General features: G+C 36.8%; 2 protein-coding genes across 2 annotated transcripts in view; both read right to left on the bottom strand.

Annotated features, from left to right (window-relative positions):
* sardh (sarcosine dehydrogenase) overlaps positions 1-621 on the bottom strand; it is a 40830-nt gene extending 40209 nt beyond the window's left edge. The window contains exon 1 of the mRNA XM_015381052.1: positions 461-621. The gene's annotated coding sequence lies outside the window, so the exon portion shown is untranslated. The remainder of the gene's footprint in view (positions 1-460) is intronic.
* A 6242-nt stretch (positions 622-6863) lies between these two features.
* The window catches only part of cercam (cerebral endothelial cell adhesion molecule), a 15377-nt gene continuing 2431 nt past the window's right edge, over positions 6864-19809 (bottom strand). The window contains exons 2-12 of the mRNA XM_015381071.1: positions 17237-17347; positions 14233-14350; positions 13955-14089; positions 13639-13843; positions 13195-13314; positions 12990-13066; positions 12700-12806; positions 12314-12446; positions 11411-11538; positions 10793-10996; positions 6864-8665 (exon numbers count right to left, since the gene is read on the bottom strand). Coding sequence (XP_015236557.1) covers positions 8431-8665; positions 10793-10996; positions 11411-11538; positions 12314-12446; positions 12700-12806; positions 12990-13066; positions 13195-13314; positions 13639-13843; positions 13955-14089; positions 14233-14350; positions 17237-17347 — 1573 coding nt within the window. The 3' untranslated portion in view covers positions 6864-8430. The remainder of the gene's footprint in view (positions 8666-10792; positions 10997-11410; positions 11539-12313; positions 12447-12699; positions 12807-12989; positions 13067-13194; positions 13315-13638; positions 13844-13954; positions 14090-14232; positions 14351-17236; positions 17348-19809) is intronic.

Raw genomic sequence — 19809 nt, 5'->3', positions numbered from 1 at the left:
ATATATATATATATATATATATATATATATATATATATATATATATAGTCATATGTTTATATTACTATTTTTTATGCATTTATTCATGTTTTTAAGGCTGGACTTTTAAAAATGAAATTGTCTAGAGGTGTTTTAAACGAAATTTCTTTTTGTTGACACAAATTGACAAAATAAATCTTCCTAAGTCTGAGATAATCTGCATGCTCGACTTGGTTGAGTTTCAAATGACTGATGCAAAAAAGTTTGACCCACATATGTTGTAACTTTACACTTTAAAGTTATGTTAAGTAAACATGCAGACAAAACACAGCAGAAGCAATGCGAGCGGGAACAGCGTGTTACTAAATATCACCAGCTGCAGAAACGTGGCAATTAGACCGAGGAGTCCAAACAAAAACAGCAGCGAGATGCACCACATTGGGACTGTTTGCTGCGCGCTGGGTCTGCATGGAAAACTTACGATCGACTCCGAAGAACAGCCCCGGAAAACCAAACAAAAAACACTCGATGCGAGGACAAAAAAGGGGAGTTAAAAATAAAAAGTTGAGAGCGGAGGGATCCTGAGGGGGAAAAATGGCCGAATATTTTCCCAAAAGAAGCAGCAGAGAGCAGGCGCAGCGTGGGCTGAGGAGCGCAGCTGTCAGATAGGACTGCCTGCAGCGGGACAGCGGCTGATTTCCTGCCCAGGGGCGGAGCTAGATGGGGGGCCAGGGGTGGCCGTGCCCACCCTTAGCCAATCATTCGCCACCCCTGTGGCCGCCCCTTTTTCTTCTTCTTCTTCTTCTTGTGAGGTTTTATGGCGGTTTGCAAACTAGTGTAAAGTTACCACCACCAACTGATAAGGAGTAAAGCAAGGAAACAGGAAACGAATCACGACAGAAAAAAAAAAAGTTTAGCTTAACCCAACATAATAAATACTTAATCATATATGCCATCATAATTTTTAATTTATCTTTAAGTTATCATCACTCTGCCAGTTTCTGATGGTCCTATTGGTTTTCCCATCATGCTTTCCACCATTTCCCAGTTTAAATCTCTCACTTCAAGATATTTTTCTACAGCGTTCACTATTATTTTGATTTTTTTTGGTTTTTCTTGTCGTCTGTGCACTACAATTAATCACTTCAACCATGAAAAGGACAAAATCTTTCTTTTTAACAATCAGTGAGTCTTCAATGTTGAGAAGCTGTGCCAGAGATTTTGAGTTTGCCATGTGCTGAATGGTTGTTTTGGGCCTTCTTTTTCTTGTGAGGTTTTATGACAGTTGGCAAACTAGTTAAAAGTCCATTACTGCCACCAACTAGTAAGGAGCCAAGCAACGAAACAGGAAACAAGAAAGAAAAAAAAAAAAGAAAAAAATAATAGTAATTTCCAAACTGATTAGCTTAACCCAATTTAATAAATACTTAGTCATATTTGCCCTCACAATTTCTAATTTATCTTGAAGTTATTGTCACTCTGCCAGTTTTTGATGGTCCCATTGGTTTTTCCATCATGCTTTCAACCATTTCCCAGTTTAAATCTCTCACTTTAAGATACTTTTCCGCAGCTTTCACTATTATTTTTATTTTTTAGTTTTTTCTTGTCGTCTGAGCACTACAATTGATCACTTCTACCATGAAAACAACAAAATCTTTCTTTTTTTTTTTTTTTACAATCAATGAATCTTCTGCCATTTTGGGACGCTACTCCAGAGGTTTTGAATTTGCCCTGTGCTGAACTGTTGGTTTGGGTTTTTCTGACTGGGATGGGATCCTTTTTGCAGCTTCAGCATATGTTATGCCAAGCTCAAATTTCACTTTTCTTATTTCCTCAGACCTTTTGCTTACTTCACATCCGTGATATGCAGCAATGGCCACCCTTACCATTTTCTCCCCCTCTAATACAGAAGTTGGCAGAAGTAATACTCTCAAGAGGAATATTTAAAACATTTAACAAAGCACAAAAAAAACCCAACAAAAACACTGTGGTTTATTATGCACATCAATATACTAAAATCAAATATGATAAGTACAGAATTCATAATTTTTATAATTTTATTTACTATTTCATATATGTTTCATGTTGCACGACTGTACCACAAAAATTTCCTAGTTGTGAACCTCTTCACTAACAATGGCAATAAACCCGATTCTGATTCTGATTCTGATTCATGCTTTTTTCAGAACTAAATTTTGTGTTTTATGAGGTAAAGCGAAAATTATGTATCTCTGCAAGTCATCTAAGAGTCTTCAGTAAAATAACTGATAAATAGCTATTTTAATAAAATGTATTAAATAATCAATTTATGTAAATATTAATACTTGTAAATATCAATTATATGCTGAATGATTATTGATAAAAGTAGGTACGTAGTGACAATGGAAAAGATGTTCGCCAAAAACTCAAACCTCAAAGAATTGTATCCACTATACCTTTTATCTAGAAAGCACAGATGTTTAAATATTTATGTGTCTATTTTTCGGCAAAGGTTGTAGAAAAGTATAGTTAGTCTTTCTTTACAAAATATGGATGTTGTGCCCTTTAATCATATCAACTATCAACTTTCGGCCACCCCTCAGTTTACATTGTTTATTGCCTGGCCACCCTTATAAAAAAATTCTGGCTACGTCTCTGTTCCTGCCTTCAGCTCCCTCCTTCCTCTCCCTGTGGTTCAGATCAGCCCACTGTGCTGCTCAACTCACTTCTACTGTTTTTTTCACATGTAAAGAGAGGGCTGGCACTGAAAAGGCTACACGTCAGCTGCTTTCCTTGCGATATTATATCAGATGCACAGCAGCTTAGTCTTAGAAATAACGATAATCTGAATTTTACTCACTATTATTAATTATTGGGTGTCTGTCATGTCAAAAATGCTGTTTTTTATCACAAAAATGGTCATAAATAATGAAACACTGATCATTTAAAAAAAATAACTAAATCAATAATAAAAAAAAAAGGTAATAGAAACTACTAGTTTTTAATTTTGGAAGCTTTTTATCTTGTTTGATTTGAAAATATATATTTTAGTAAGCCTACATATGAGGGTAACAGCTGTTTGTGATATCCCTTAAGGGCCAGAGACCTAATGTAGCAGAAGTACACCATAGCAAATCACATTACACTGTGTATGAGCAGTCAAGTGTCCTACTATAATCCCCTATTTTGAAATTAAACACCCTTTTAGACACCCATGTTTGTAATTCTTGTTGATTTTCTGTACATTTCTGGCATTAAAATGTGCTGCAAAAGTTCTTCATATGCAGAAGATGCTGATGATTCAACTGAATAGGAAAAGAAAAAGTTTCATTTAGAGTTTATGGTCCTAATCATAGACATCAAGTCTACCTAAATCAAATTAAGATGAACATGAGTTTAATTTAATAAAACCGTTTTACCATTTTGAGTAAAACAGAAGCAGTTTATGTGTTGGAGCTGCAGTTCCTTCACTAATAGGTTGTTCAACTAGTGACAGAGGACATGTTTAACCTTTTCTTAAAAAGTTATACAAAATAAATCAAGCACCAAAGAAAATGTTATGTTTCCACACATCACAGGAATATATATATGAACTTTGAGTATAATTTATCAAGAAAAGAAGCCTTCGCATTCCTTTAGTAAATCCATATTATGAAACCTTATACAGCTTTGAGCAGGACAGGAGCTGAATGTGGAAGCTGCTGCTGCCTGTAACCTTATCTCCTGGATAGGTGTGTAAGATCTGCTTTGAATCTTAATCTAAGAAACTGAGCTTCAGCAGCCTTTGGACTCTTGAATAATTGAAATACGTATTTGTTACAGTCTGACATGCGGCCAGGTGTTTGTGTGGAAGCAAATAAGATTGTGTAACAAGCACAGGCGCAAAAATGTATGTGCTACAACAAGCGATCCTCGGTTTTACTGTTTTCTTTCTGATCCAAGATAAATAGGGTCACAAGACCCAGAGAGGTTAGCATGTGTGCAGAAGGCTGTGGTTTGATCAGATTATGTGTTTACTAAGACTGAGCCTTGGTTGACTCTTCAGACTGTCACCATGATACAAATTTAGAAAGATAGTGATTTTTTTAAGGAAAATGGAATGCTTTGAGTTTTCTCTCTGTTAATATTAATTAAACTTAAACTACTGATAAGTAGCAGCTTAACTTTGAACTGCTAAAATGACCCAGTTAGTCACCTGACTCATTGCACCCAAATGAAAATCCATAGAAAGAATTGAGGATCTCTGCACACAAAGGACCCCTGCAGCCTTTGAGATTTGCATCTTGTTTGGAAAATAATTCAAAATCCCTTTCAAGTAATGCATGCGGCTAGTTTCTTTATACAGAGGATAATCAAGCTTTCACCACCGCAGATGCTTCTCCACAAAATATCTAATATATTTCTTCTGTATATGTCTGTGTTTTCATGCTTATTCACAGTTTTACTTCACTTTCATACTTATAACTTCCTCTAATTTGCCTTAATTCCTTTCTATGTATGGATTAGCTGAGTTGTTGGCAACATCTGCTATAAGTTACCTTTTTAAGCTGAAAAAAAATCACATAAAGTCAGCACTTGAGAAACATCCATTTGCCCAACAAAAAAAAGTAATTATTTTCCACTGTGTAGGTCAAAATTGACTTTTATTTTGAACAGATCACAATAATGTTAAAAAGCAGTCTTCAAAAAGAGTGATGGTTTGAATCGCCTGGGCAAAACTTATAAATAATCTATATTGTCATGAAACTGTGAGGAAATTTTGTAGAGACTCCTTGCTTAGGATGCACACATAATAGAAATCCATCCATCCGTCTTCTCCTGCTTCATCCATCTGAGTCACAGTGGGGCTGGTGCCTAGCTCCAGCATGGGCAGAAAGCGGGGTATACCCTGGACAGGTCACCAGTCCATCGCAGGGCAACACTGGGACAGGCAAAGCACACACTTAAATCTAAGGACAAGAGAACCCAACTAATAATGATTTTAGGAGGAATTCAGAACCAATGCATTCACATGGCGAACATGCAAATTTCATGCAGAAAGATCCCAGAATCGAACCCAGGACTTTCTTGCTGCAAGGCAACAGTGCTACAAACTGCACCACTGTGCAGCTAATTTACTGAAATGAAAAACACTTGAAGAAAAAAAAATGCACTTTTTAGAATATATATAAAACACCCTTAGAGGAGAAAGCATAAAATGCAAAACATCTTCAGAGATAACTCAGAAGAAAAACTCTTAGAATAAATAATAGAAGTACTTGTACAGGATAGGAAACAGACTTAGAAAAGACATATGGATGACATATGGGCATATAGGGATGAAGTGTGACAGCTTGTACAAGTCCAGTCTAAATGAATAATGGTCTGTTTGATTGTTAGTGGGAGTGTTTCTTTTGTGATTGTGTTTGTCTGAGGGTGTTTGTAGGTGGGTCTGTCTCTGTTAAGATGGGGAATGTGGCTGCAGGGGGAAGGGTTTACGGTATATGTGGTACTTCTTCCAGGGGGCTTGTGTTTGATGACAGGAAAACCTGTGGCTTCATAACTTTGTGAGAGATTTTTTTTTTAAGTCTACTTGTGCTTGATTTAATTCAGCCAAAAATGCTCTGCTAAAATGCAAAATAAGCAGCAAACACAAACTGAAGGGCCAGTAAAAAACATTTGACAAACAGAAAAGCTAAAATATAAAGTTCTGATAAAATTTTATAGAAATCCTGCGTGTTCTTTTTTATCTTCCCTTCATTGGCTCTCTATTAAATCTAGAAAATAACTCTCTTTCTCATGTATAAAGTCCCAAAATAACCAAGTTCCATCTTATATCAGAGATCTGATTGGTCCTTATGTTCCTAGCAGACCACTTCACTCACCGTTTGCAGGTTTACTAATGGTTAGTAGAATATCTAAAAGCAGAATGGAAGGTGGATCTTTAGGTTCTCCTCTTCTTTGGAACCAACTACCAGTTTCAGTCTATGAGGGAGACACCCTTCTACTTTTAAGACTAAGCTTAAAACTTTCCTTTTTGATAAAGCTATAGTTAGAGTTGCTCAGATGTTGACTATAATTTTTAATATTTAGTCACATTTCTCCTCTACATATAGGTATTGATTCCACATTTACTGCAACTAATTATATGTGTTCTCTTTCATCCTTGACCTGAAAAATGGTTAGAGCTCATCTGCTAAACAGTTTGAGACTAGTTTACCAATACCTTCTGTGACATGAACAGTTTTTATAGATCAGTTCTTCTATGTTCATTTTGTGCAAGACCTGCGAGAGTAATTTGCACCATGTATACAGCATACATGCACATCTAGAAGGAGGGAATTCTACATCTTCAATGACTCAATGCAATCAGCATTAGTTTCTTTGGACAGAAAACCTTTAACCAATCTGTCTGTGTGATTTGATTGAGTTGAGATTGGTCAGGGCATACTTGAGTCATTTTGCAATGTTTCATTCGACTTTATTAATAATGGGACTACAGATAAATTGTTTTTGTCTGATGTGGTATAATAACTGCTCAGACTTCATCGGCTTCAACTTAATTCTGCAACAAGGTAGAGGAGCACAGTGGACCGAGTCTTAGGAACTGGACAAATTCATGTTTGGTTATCATCTGAACAAAAAAAGCAAAGGGAAAAATTATGAATGTGGAGGGGTTTTTTTTTGTTTTTTTTTTACCTCATATCATTATCCCTATAAAATACACCATATTAGACCTTACGAGTTGTTTGACAAAATATCTATTTAAAAAATCCTATATTTTAATTAATTAAGGTTAAGTGGTGACATTACTCTACAAGCAATCACAAAATGTGAGAAATATTGACCTCTTGTGGAAAATATTGGTCTGTACAGCATGGATAGTTAAAAAACAGAGGCAAACCTCATTTATATTAATTAGAAAGTCTTATTTTATTATAAACATTTTTGGCCTTTTTGTCATTTCAAAATAAAAAATGTCCCATTTACCGTATTCTACTGTATACCACAAATAAAGGAAAACTCCTGAAGGATAAGCGTGTCACTCATCAGTAAGGCACATCATCAAAGGCTCATAAGTTAAAACATGCATAATAAAAAAAAAGTAATGAACAAAAATAGCTCATCAAAAATGCTTATGAAAATAAAAGTCAAACATAATCTTATATAATTCAAACAGATCTTAATTTCTATCAGAAGTTTGATGCAATTCCTTAGGTCAAAATCTTTAAAAAATAAAAAAAATTTTAACATTAAACATAAAAACTAATAACATACGCCTTCTATGCTTCACTTCAATGTGAATTGAATTTGTTTTGGCATAAATTATATTTAGAAAAACCTGACTGCCTTATGTTGAATTGGATGTGTTTACACAATATAATTGTAACATATTTATTTGAAAAATATTTTTCTCTCTTTAGCAGATTTCATTTTCCACATTAAAAAAAGATCTTATCAATAAATATTTTGCTTGTTTGCAAAAATTTAAAAAACTAAATGCATTTCTAATAAACAATGATTTAAAAAAAAACATTTAGTAGAATTTAATCTGCCTGGAAAAAAAAAAAATTGTCCTTACAACAACACAGAGCTCAATCCAATCATTACTTGTTTAAAGAAATGCTTTAAGACTGTCTCATGTATTCATTATTTATAATAGTATTCATCTCTATACTCATTCAGTAGAAATACCCATGTCCTGTATTTATGGAACCATTATTTATCCTGCACTTGCTGCTTTTGCACTTCTGGTTAAACCTAAACTGCTTTTCGTTGCCTTGTACTTGTACATGTGTAATGACAATAAAGTTGAATCTAATCTAATCTAATGTAACATTCAGTTTTTTGAGTAAAAATACATAGTTTGATGAACACAATCCTGAACTCCTTATAAAACTGCTAAACCATCACATGTCGAAGATTTTAAACTGTCATTGCTGTAGAAACTTTGAGAATCAGAGCTTTGTCGCAGCTGCAGTTCTCTCTGTCACAGTCCCACAGTGGAAGAGAGCATAGCTGAAAGATGTTTATGCAGACATTTTATACTAAAAGGATATGTTATCAGCTGACTTTTCCAAAGACTTAGAGATGAAATCCCCCAAAAGCTCTGAGCTCAGGTACAATCACCACCATCATACATCAAACATGATGTATAACATGCAAGCTAAAGAGAAAACAATAAATCTGTAAACAAAAGCTAATAAACAAACAAAAAACTTAAAATAAAAAAAATCACATAAATGATTGAGGAACACATGTTGTGCAAGTTTCTGCATAACTTTAAAGCGTATTGCTACACAGAGCCTCAATAAATAACCAAAAAGATCATCTATCGAGCACCACACACCTCCAACATGTATGGAAACTCCAAATGTCCAGCTCAAAGGAAACTGAGCCTATCTGGAGCATCAAACTCACTGGAATGAAAGGGAATCTGTCAGTAAGTTGTCCTTTCAGGGTCCGTCTCTCTGACCCCACAGCCTCCTCGCACTAGAGTTCGTCCCTGTAAGATGCTGAGAGCATCTCAGGTGGAGGCGCAGCCCCCTTTAGTGTTTTATGGGAGCCCCTCCAATCAGTCCTTACAGAGTCATCATCCCACAGAGTGGAGGTCTCTGTGTCGCTCACCCACTGAGGATCACCGGCGTAGTGACACGGCTGCACCAGAAGAGGGCGCGTGCTAAAGGCTTGCAGGTTTCTGTTTGGGAAGTGGGATTTGTAGTCTTCACTGTGTGGAGAAGAAAGGCATACATTTAAACAGATTCTTTTTTTTTTTCTCTCCACAAATATTTAGTCTTATTTTAACCCTCAGAGAGAAATAAATAGGCTGCAATTTAGTCGGAGACCTCGGGTTTAAAAGCCACTACTTTACTATGAGCATGAAGGGCGGACAGAAGGACCAGAGCATGGGGTGCAGATACTGTGTAATCTTACTGGAGCAGTCAAGCATATCAAATGAGCCTCTTAGAGGTTAGAGAACAAAGTAAGATAGCTGGCTGTACGCCAGGTTTTCACACACTATGGAGCACATGCATGCAGCCCTGTAATAGCCTGGTCTGCAGATCCTGCAGCATGGAATGTATTTCTATTTTTGTAGTCACCATCTGATGATGGAGATATTTTCTCTTTAAGGAACTGGGTTTATTCAGGAGCTTTGAACTTTTGCAAAGAAAAAAAGTTATAAAAACAAATGGAAAAATCAGATCTATGGAGGGCTGCTGTCTATAAATGTGAGCATCATAAAAAGAAACATCTCCAGAAGGACTAAAGTTGCATATTACTGTAATTATATTTAACTTACAGCTTGCAGAAAGATGTTTAACAATTGTGTGAACTGAGTTTAGTTTTGCAAGGCTTGGGTAAAAAAGGATCATAGAGCCCATTTTTTTTTTTTTTTTTTTGTATTATTGAAGCCACAGAAGGGTCATAATTTTCATCCATCTGCAACTTTTTTCTTTTACATTTGATCACATTCTAACTGGAAACAGAAATCTATTCTTGAGTGATTTTGAGTTATAGACCAAAAACATGGTATAATAAAAGTTTAAGCGAAAATTCAATCTGGATGACTTATCATCTACACCTGATCCACCTGTGCTGTCCCTTGTTCAGCTCCAGCCAATCAACTCGCGGGCTGCACCTTTTCCGAAGCCAATCATCTGAGAGATCCCCGTCATTTAGCTCCTGAACCAGCTTCTCTCTCCCGCACACAAGCAAACTGTCACCCACCTCCACCCCTTCTCCTCCCTCACTCTCAAACTATTCTCAGTCCCACTTATCCTCTGGCTTATTCTACCACCAGTGTCCAGGCCAAAGGGAAGGCTCCTCTAATCCTTTTTTAGGTTACTTATCCAATCAAATGTTTATTCACAGCGTCAAAGTCTTCTGCCGCTGATCAGAGCATAAGACGCTCTGATGGAAGCAGATATTTGTCAATATCTGCTTCCATCTCCTTGAACCCCAGTCGGCCTCGGCAGATGGCTGCTCACACTGAGCCTGGTTCTGCTGGAGGTTTCTCCCTGTTAAAAGGGAGTTTTTCTCTCCACTGTCGCTACATGCATGCTCAGTGCAGGGGTTGCAGAGAGTAAGTCCTCGCGATCAGCTCGATAGAAAAATGTCGAAGAATGTGATTGTGTTACCTTTACAAATAAATTGAATCATAATTTTCTAATAGCAGCTTTTCTCTGTGTGAGTCTCTCCAGGTTGAATTGTGAAGTTAAGGGAAAAGGATAGTGATGTTCCTGATTTTAAAGGAAATTAAAGTCTCAACTGTGCATTTTAAATCAACTCTCTTTGCTCCGATTCCCCCTCATGAAACCCAGTGCAACTGAGTGTCTATATAAATGTATTTTGTAGAGTTTTTTTGTGTAAACTTAGTACAAACAAACTGATGGTCTGCAAAGGACGCACTGATTTGTCAGAGAATATCACAGAACTAAAAGCATTTAGCTGTACCTTTACTAAACCTTATTTCTACACAAGTGTAGCAAATGGGTGAAAAAGAAGGAAATATTAAAAGAAGTTGCTTTATTAAGATCAGACCAAAATGAATTATTTTTGTCTTGCATGCAAAAGGTATGTGTAGGAAGAACTAATAATGCACAGTGGTGGTAATCATGGCTGCATACAAATGAACTGCAGACTCTTTACCTTTTTATTTGTAAGAATAACTCTTTAACCATGCATCGTTTTATTTTGTATGCCACTCATGTGCTGATTTGTGTTGCTCTAACATAAAATCCTAATCAAAAGACAATGAAATGCTGAAATGCCACAGACATCTTTACAACGAATTGAAGTACCGGTGTATTTAGAAAGAAAATATATCAGAAAATAAACAGTAAAACATACTTACTTGGGATGTTTGTCATACATAATGGGAAGGAATTCGTCAACGGGGAGCATCTTAGAGAGCGGCTCAGCATTGAGCAGCTTTTGGGCTCCCTGCTGAGAGATGGCGTAGGACAGAGTCCAGTACGAATAGTCTGCCACCACCAGGTTCCGAACATTCTCCACCGCCTCCTCCTTCCCAGGATTCACCTGCTTCCTGCCAAGGTATCTGTGGAAAAATTAAACCAGGAAAAAACTGAAAAAGGAAAAAAAATCTAAACATGGGAGAATTAAAAGAAAGTGAAAGACATTGGATTTAATTCTTCGGTAACTATTCTGATCTATCCTTCTGCAAACATTTACTTTCAAACTGCTTTAAAACCATGTGTGATTAATTTTTAAAGTTCTCAGTACATTTCAAATTAAAACAAGCTGTCTTTGAGTTGTACGCAACACAAAAATCCATTAATAGTCAGACACACAGGAAGGAATTTAAACAGAGAACTTTTAAATAGTTGAATAAGTATATATGTGGTGTTTTAACACCATCCCTTTTATCAACTTGATGCAACCAATTGTGCATTGCCTTATTTCCTCCCACCCCTTAACAAAACCAGAACCAAGAGGATAAGAAACTTCTTACATTAAATCCCAGTCCAGCTCCACCTGCTCTATCTCCTCAATTAGCCGGAGCACTCGGCGCTTGAAGTTTGCTTCAAAGCGAACGTCATCTTCAAAAATCAGAGCTTTATCCATCTGCATATCCACAACCTAAAGAAAAAAGGAAAAAAAAAATAAAGTCAACATAATATAATAGGCTTGTGAGACTGCTCTCACTTTCAAGATTTACTAAATATCTTATTTATGGGGAAAAAATATTTAAGTGTATTTGTGTGTCTTTTTAAATAATATGATATTTGAAGTATTCATTAAATCTACAAGATTAATCATAAACTGGCATAAGGCAAACAGTAAACAAAATTACAAAGCAAATTATATATATATTAATAAAAATATAATATATAATTAAAATTATTAAATCAATGCCAAGGGAGAATCTTTTTTAAGGAGACAAAAAAATATATATATATATTTTCTCACACACACCAGCCACTTTAGTATGTACACCTGTTCATTTGAGCTGCTCAAATATTGAATCATTCATTTAAATGGCAGCAATTTAAGTCAATTAGACATCTGGATTAGTTCAAACTGAGCATCAGACTGTAAAGGAAAGGGGATTTAAGTGACTTTAAATTTGAGCATTGGTGCCTATAAAGTCAAAAGATCTCAATAACATAAAACATGTTTGAGTTTGAAACGTGGTGAAACAGGAGATCAACCCTCTGAATGTACAGCAGATAAATCTGTAACAACTGCATGACTCTTTAATGTCAATATACTTTTATCTACCATTCAACACAAAAAAATTGGAAAAAAAGATATTTCCCATCTCATAATAAAACCTGTTGCACCCCTCCTTAACTCTCCAACTCCCTACACTAAGATGGACTGATTCTGCCAGCTTTAGGATCAGGATTCTCACCTCCTTCCAGATGTAGTAGTGGCTGAGGAAGCAGCCCACTTCTCCCTTGGTCAGGGTACGTCCAGAGAAAGGGTCGTAGTATCCTGGCAGAAGGTCCACACCCAGGAACTTAATGTCACTGCTGTTCAGTGCGCTGCAGACACACGCAACAAGTAACAGAGGAAAGTAATGAACAAATACATATTGCATTTAAAATAAAAACAAAATGGATTCAGCGATCTTTGTCACATAAGGTGCCATTAACGCTGCATTAAAATGAATAAATTGAGGGTGCTATTACCAACGGTTCAAACATTTTCTGTTCAGAGCTTGGTTTTTTCCTTTTTGACTGAGACACTTAAGGAACTGCATCAATGGATATCTGTCAGGACCCTGAATGTGCTTACTTTCCATCCACAGCATCCACCACTTTGACGTCAACCTCCAGCTCATTCAGGGAGTACAACATCCTGTCTCTGCGGTCAGGTCGGCGTCGCAGGTTAATCAGATAGATCTGGAGAAAGACTGCAGCTTAAAAGCACGCCTCCTCTATCCCAAAACTATATGATTCCATTAGGTTACAATGTATTTTCCTTCATGATAAATTACATTTATTTCTTTTTCCATTAAAAAACAAAAGTTTTACACATATTATTTTTTTTTTTAACAGAAAAGAAAAAAACTTTTAACCACATACCTCATCAAATCCCATCAGGTCTCTCTGCTTCGGGAACATGTGAACATACCGCGAGGGATACATGGCAGGCCCATCAACTTTAGAACAGAAACCAGATTTGAGTTAGAAGAGGAAAAGCAGCATAATAATACAGGTTTGGTTGATTAGATTTCAGTAATGTAAGTCATTTTTCAGATGTTTTACAGTCTGATGCTTGGTTTCTTACTCAGTGACTCCAGGTGGACGTGGACAAAGTTTAGCTGATCGTCCTCCAGTGTGAAATAAGGTTTGGCCGGAACGTTCAGGTAGCCATAGCGCTCCTTGTTGCACACATACATCTGTATCTCTACACAAGCAAAAAGCAACTTTCAGAATGTTATGGGCTTCATTTCTTTTTTTATCTTTTTGTCTAAGAGTATAAAAACATAATAAAGAAAAGTCTTAGGGAATTAGACAACAAATTTGGTCGCCTGTGATGAAAAAATGCGATTCCCACATCACAATAAGATATTAATAAAGCTGCTTGTTTTACTCTAACAGCTGCATTAAATAAATTATAGACATGAGCTTTTTCTCTTCATTTCAAAAAGCCTCCACTTCAACCACTTATGGCGAATGACTTTTGGTAAACAGCCAAAATAAACATTTAGTCTGTATTGAGTTTACAAACCTGCAGCACGGCAGGAGAAGGCAAAAACAATGATGTCATCATAGGGCCATGAATAATCTTTATGAGGAGGGTAGAAAGCCAGTTTCTTCATGTCTTCCTTCCGCAGATCCAGCAGCAGCGTGCTGTGGACCATCGGCACGGGGAAGCAGCCATGTCTGTGACGGTAACGTGTTGGGAAGTACTCTGCCGTTCGGCGATAATACCCCTGAAATAAACATTAAAAATACCTGCAGTGAAAAATGAGCACTGATGGTGACTGTTCTTAGATTATAAGTCCGAAGTGAGGAAATATTAATTTTCGGCAGCTTCTCCTCACCTGTGGAGTGATTCCACACCAAAAGTTGGAGTACGCTCCCTGGGAATCTAACATAGGGGCGATGACTGACTTGTTCTCTGCAATCAGCAGGTTGAGAGTTTCTGGGTTGGTGAGGATGTTGTCAGTATCAGCATACTGACAGATAAGCCATAGAGAAAAACAAAGGATAAGTAAATCAAATAAACTTTTAATGGTTTAAAAACCACCTGAATATAAACAAATGAAAAAAGACGATTTAAAGGAAGCTAGAATCTTAAACTGAAGATTGTAAAACATACCAGTATGTAGTCGGCCCAACGCTTTCTGGCAAAGTTCAGAGCTGCCTGCTTCAGCTTCATCACATACTCATATCTACTGTTGGGCCAGTGCTTTGGACCCAGCTCTCCCACATAAGACCTAGAAAAGAGAAAGATGTCATCAGAAGACACATTTTGATTTTGGTGTAACAGTAAGCTATTGATGCACAAACTGGAAATGATTACATCTTGTAGTAGAGAGTTTCTCTTCTTTAAATAGGAACAACAAGACATGGGCCTTGGAGGAAGATACGCTCTCTGAGAGTCCTGTTAGTCTATAACTGAGTTAGACTGAGTGATCCTAAAAGCTGCATGTATTTCCAGTACAAATCAAATCCTATAAGAGGTCTAAACAAACCAATCTTAACAACCCCCAATTTTTTCATCTTTTTTAAAATCTGAAAAAAGGAAATGTGAAACGTTCATTATAAGTTACTTATATTTTAGAGTGTTAAAGGGTTTTCTCTAAACCGTGTATATGTTATAGACACCTGTTCAAATACAAACCCACACATTCCTCAAAACATTTGATTAAATGCACCTTAAAGATGTGCGCTTTGAGGAAATCTTTTTATACAGAATCATTCTGAATGGATTTATGAGCAATTTTTCACAGCAGAAACGTCATGAACAATCAGAACAGAGAAAACCTTCGAAAGACTTTCAGCAAAGTTAAATGAAATGTTGCTGCTGCTAAAGAAAAACAAAAATAAACAGAAGAAAATAAGACTTCTTCATTGAATGCTGTTCATTACTGTTGCATTATTGTGTACACGCAATGTGAAATTTATTTTTATTTTGATTACTGTGTAAATAGTTAATGTACCTTGAGGATAATGAAGAAAAGAAACACGCTTGTCTCTTCTTTAAAAAAAATTTTCTTTCAAATCTATAATCACTGGCCACTTTATCAGGTATACCTGTTCAGCTGCCCGTTATTGCACATTTCTAATCAGCCAATCATATGGCAGCAACTCAGTGCATTTAGGCATGTAGAAAAGCTGGTTTCCAACCATCTTTAGCCCGTGCTGAGGTCTTTATTGGATCCACTGCAGGTTGCCTACAGCCTCTACCTGCTGCACCGAGCTCAGGCCCACCTGAAGAAGCCTGGGAGAACGGTGAGGATTATTTCCAGTGCTTTTATTACCAAACAACCAGGACTTGTGATGGAGCAGCCAGAACAGTCAGGAGTGAGCAGTGTCTCTGACAGGTTGGTCTACACAGCATGGGTGTGCTACAGGGAGCTGTGTTAGCACCTCTCCTGTTCACTCTACATAGCAGACTCATGCATCAATTGCCCTGGCTGTTCATGCATAAGGTACGTCTAAAGGTACATTCAGGGTAATCTAATTAGCTGCTGGTGGATTGCTAGAGCTGCAGACTAGAGACTGACACGGGAGTGGATTTTCACTCCTGTCCCGTCCCACTCCCACAGAAAAAAATGGTGTCCCGTCCCGATCCCGGGCCAGAGTAGAAATCTAAATCCTGTCCCGTCCCACTCCTGGTGAAATTACTCCCACTCCCATCCCGCTCCGATTCAGAATGACTCCCGCTCCTGCACCACTCCCATTCTTGTTTGTTTTTTTGAGGGCGGGTGAAAAACTCAGAGCAGAACACTGTTGGTTTTTGGGTCGTGTAGTTTTTTTTGACTCGCATTATAGTGTAGGCTTCAAGGAAAAAAAACTATAAAATGGCGGCGCCGCGCCAGTACTGGATTTTTCTTTCTTTCTATTTTATTTTATTTTTTGGAATCGATCCTAGTTTATTTTAGTTACTATTGGTTTGCTCCCGCTCCCGTTAATGTTTAATCCTGTACCGTCCCAATCACGTGATCGTTACTAATACTGACTCCCATCCCACGGGAATCCCACGGGAATCTCGTGACCCGTGGGATTCCCGAAAAAATGTCAGTCTCTACTGCAGACCCACCACACTGACGCTAGTGAGCACTAATGCAATTGATGTCGAGATTTTGGAAAATTTATACGTCATTGAGTGTTCATCTTGACCATAAACTAGAAAGGAGCAACACTGATGCTCTTTTAAGGGAGGGTCAGGGCAGACTGTACCTGCTGAGAAGATCTGAACTGCATGAGACATTTCTAAAGACTTTATTTGACTCTATGGTGGCATCAGCCCTAATTTTAGGGTGGCGTATTGGAGAACCAGTTTATATGCTACTGAGAAGAAGCGCTGGGATAAGCTAAATACGGGCCCTGTGATAGGATGTCCCCTGGATACAGCATAGGTGGTGGGAGACAAAAGGACTGTACTGTAAAATGAATAATATCCCTTTTGGAAAATGTATCATACCTTGCAAATAAAACCACTGCAGAGCTGGAGAGACATTTTTAAAACATTTAATGCTCCAAATGGGCTCAACAAGTTTTAAAACCATGCAATTACATAGGTTATTTTTCTCTTTCTCATGCATACTATCATCTGCTGTGTCCCTAATCTCCTCAATGAGTATTTTGTATATCAATGCCTTTATCTGTACAGATATTAACAAGTATTTGTCCAGTTTTGTACCTGCTCTGAAGCTGTTTTTCTCTACAACAATTCTTATCCCACCTTTCTGTAATTAAACTCCTACTTTTTTTCTTTTCTTTTTAACTATATGTATTATTCTTACCTGAATTACCCTTTTTTTTAAATAAATAACTGCTCTGTAATTTTTTTTCTTTCTGAGGTGTCTTTTTCATTTCTGCTATATAGTTTAACTTTCAGTCTTTCACATATAATTCTGTCTTGTACATAATTTTCTTCTAACTACTTCTTTATACCACTGCCACAGTGTGACTCTATCCTCATTGTGGAACAATAAAGGTTTTTTTGTTCTGTCCTTTTTTTATTCATGTTTACAGCTACCAAACTGCAATCAGTAGTTTTCTTAGATCACAGTCTAGCAGGAAGTTTACTTTCCATTTGGGATCAATAATGTATCTTTTGAAATGACTGAACATCCTGATAAATCTGGACTTACGTTGGCTGTTCCATTGGCCTCCACTCAACATAATGGTAAAAGCTCTGCATGACAGTCAGCCACTCTCTCAGCATGGCTGTGGTGTTGTCCGAGTTGTGATCTGTGGCCGCCCTGGTAGGAGAAAATAGAAATTTAGAACTGATCTGAAAAGAACTTTAAGAATGTATGAGGAACAGATTAGCAGTCACATTTGTTATAAGCTATAAAAATAATTTACTCCATTCCACCACCTCTGTGCGGAGAAGCGAATAAGAACCATTAATATAGAGGCTCTTTTTTTCCAGGCCGGTCCCTTAATGAGGGCAAATAATTTATAGCAAAAACTCCCCATTAGAAATTATACGCCTGATCAATTTAATGTGGAAAGCTTCTCTGGTGCAATACAAGATTTTTATTAGAGATCCCCCATAATTTGGAATGTTTCATACTTTGGTTTATTGCCTGAAAGATTATGTTTCTGTCTATATATTTTAGTAATGAGCATTTTTATCTATGCTCTGTAATCTTCAAAATATTTATAAACTCTAAATTTTGGTTAACAGTTAACTGTTGGGTCGTTAATGAATGGTTTCCCATGTTATAGCACATCAAGGTTTCAAAAGGTATGGATTTAAAACATTTAAAATCTTAACTATTTAAACTCTTTAAAGAGTAATTGCAAGGGAGGGTTAAGTTTTCTCTTTACTGGCCCTCCCCCACCTGTTGCTATATATTGCTGATCAGATTGCATAGAAAAAGGCTATAACAGTCTTTCGTTAATTACATGAGAAAATAGTTTTGGATGTTTGGAAGGATTTTTTTGTCACAGAACACAGAATCAAACATGGAGTAGAAACTAAATGTATTAAAACTATGCTTGACTAGATACTCAAACAGATAGTCCCATAAATAACCCATAATGTCAACTTGATACTTTTAGGTATTGCTCTGTAAAAAAAAAAAAAATGGGGCAAACGGTCTTAATACTACACACCTTACGTCCACAACCACAAAAATCTCTAAAAGTCTATTTGAGCTTAAATTTCTAAAAGCAAGAAAAAAAAGTTCTAGATACAAGTGTCAAACTGTTTGACCATCTTAAACACTACAGCAGAAGCTGGGACTTTGTTGTTTGAAAGAAATTTGATAATTTTATATTTGTTTTAAATTGTTGTGTTAAATTCAGTGATACTCTTTATGTTTTATTCAAAGTTATCAAACCCCAAGAATTTCAGTCCAGCTAATTTTTCATACTGCAAAAAGGAGCATGATAAAGAGACACTGCTCATGTGTGTACAAAACTCAACAATCAATACATGGAGTTTTACTGAGGTATAGAAGTTGTTTTATCCTTTTTAGATTTGGCTTTAATGCAATCACAAACTATTATGTATTTTGTGGGGTTTTTATGTGATAATTCAAACAAAACAGCACCTAGCTGTGAACTGAGAGAAACTGAGATTTGTTTTTTTCTTCTTCTTTTCCCTTTTAGGAGAAGTTGCCACAGAGCCATCTGTCTCTGTCTGACTCCAGCTTCTGCGTTTTTTCAGTCACATCATCCACAGTCATGTCCTACTTAATTCCATCCATAAATCTTATTAGTCTCCCTCTTCCTCTAGGCCTTCTGCCTTAAAGAGAACATCCACATCTTGATCTCTGTGCAGTGTTACTTTTCCAGCGAACCTCACATTTTGGATAGACATCAAATAAGTTTGGTCTTATTTGACTAGCGCCATCTCTTCCACATATTTCAGGATTTTTTTGTTTTATTGGCATACACATGTAGCATGAAACAGTGTTTTTATTGTCATTCTTCTAACTGTTGGAACAGGAACCATGGTGGCCATGCACACACAATAAGGAATAGGAGCGACCAGAGGTGAGAAACTAGAATGCTAACATCTTTGAGATCTCTTAATTCCCACCTACTGAGAAAATGGACCAATAATACCCTAGATAAATTAAATGACCTATTATAGACCTATATCCAATCTTCCTTTCTTCTCCAAAATTCTTGAGAAAGTAGTTGCCAAACAAGTCTGCAACCACTTACACCATAACTAACTTTTTGAAGAGTTTCAGTCTGGCTTTAGAGCTCATCATAGCACTGAAACAGCTCTGGTGAAGGTTGCTAATATCTGCATGGCCTCAGATAATGGACTTGTATCTGTACTAGTCCTGTTAGATCTCAGTGCTGCATTTGAAACAGCTGATCACAGGTTCTTTTAGAAAGACTTGAATATTTTGTTGGAATTAGAGAAGCAGCACTAGACTGGTTTAAATCTTATCTATCTGATCAATTTCAGTTTGTTCACTTTAATGACAAATCTTGCTCCAGGGTTACCTGTGGAGTACCACAGGCATCAGTGCTAGGACCAATTCTCTTTACTTTATATTTATATGCTCCCAATCGGTAGAGTTATTAGACAGCATGGGATTAATTTCCACTGTTATGCTAATGATACCCAGCTATATCTGTCTATAAATCCAGATGAAGCTAACCCATCACATAGATTACAGGCATGTCTCGAATACATAAAATCCTGAATGACTCTTAACTTGCTGCTCCTGAATGCAGACAAAACAGAAGTTAT

Source organism: Cyprinodon variegatus, unplaced genomic scaffold (genome assembly GCF_000732505.1).
Source record: "Cyprinodon variegatus isolate N-32 unplaced genomic scaffold, C_variegatus-1.0 Scaffold227, whole genome shotgun sequence".
NCBI classification, from domain to species: Eukaryota; Metazoa; Chordata; class Actinopteri; order Cyprinodontiformes; family Cyprinodontidae; genus Cyprinodon; species Cyprinodon variegatus.
The sequence above is the reverse complement of the archived record's forward strand: the minus strand, read 5'-3'. Positions and strand labels throughout refer to the sequence as shown.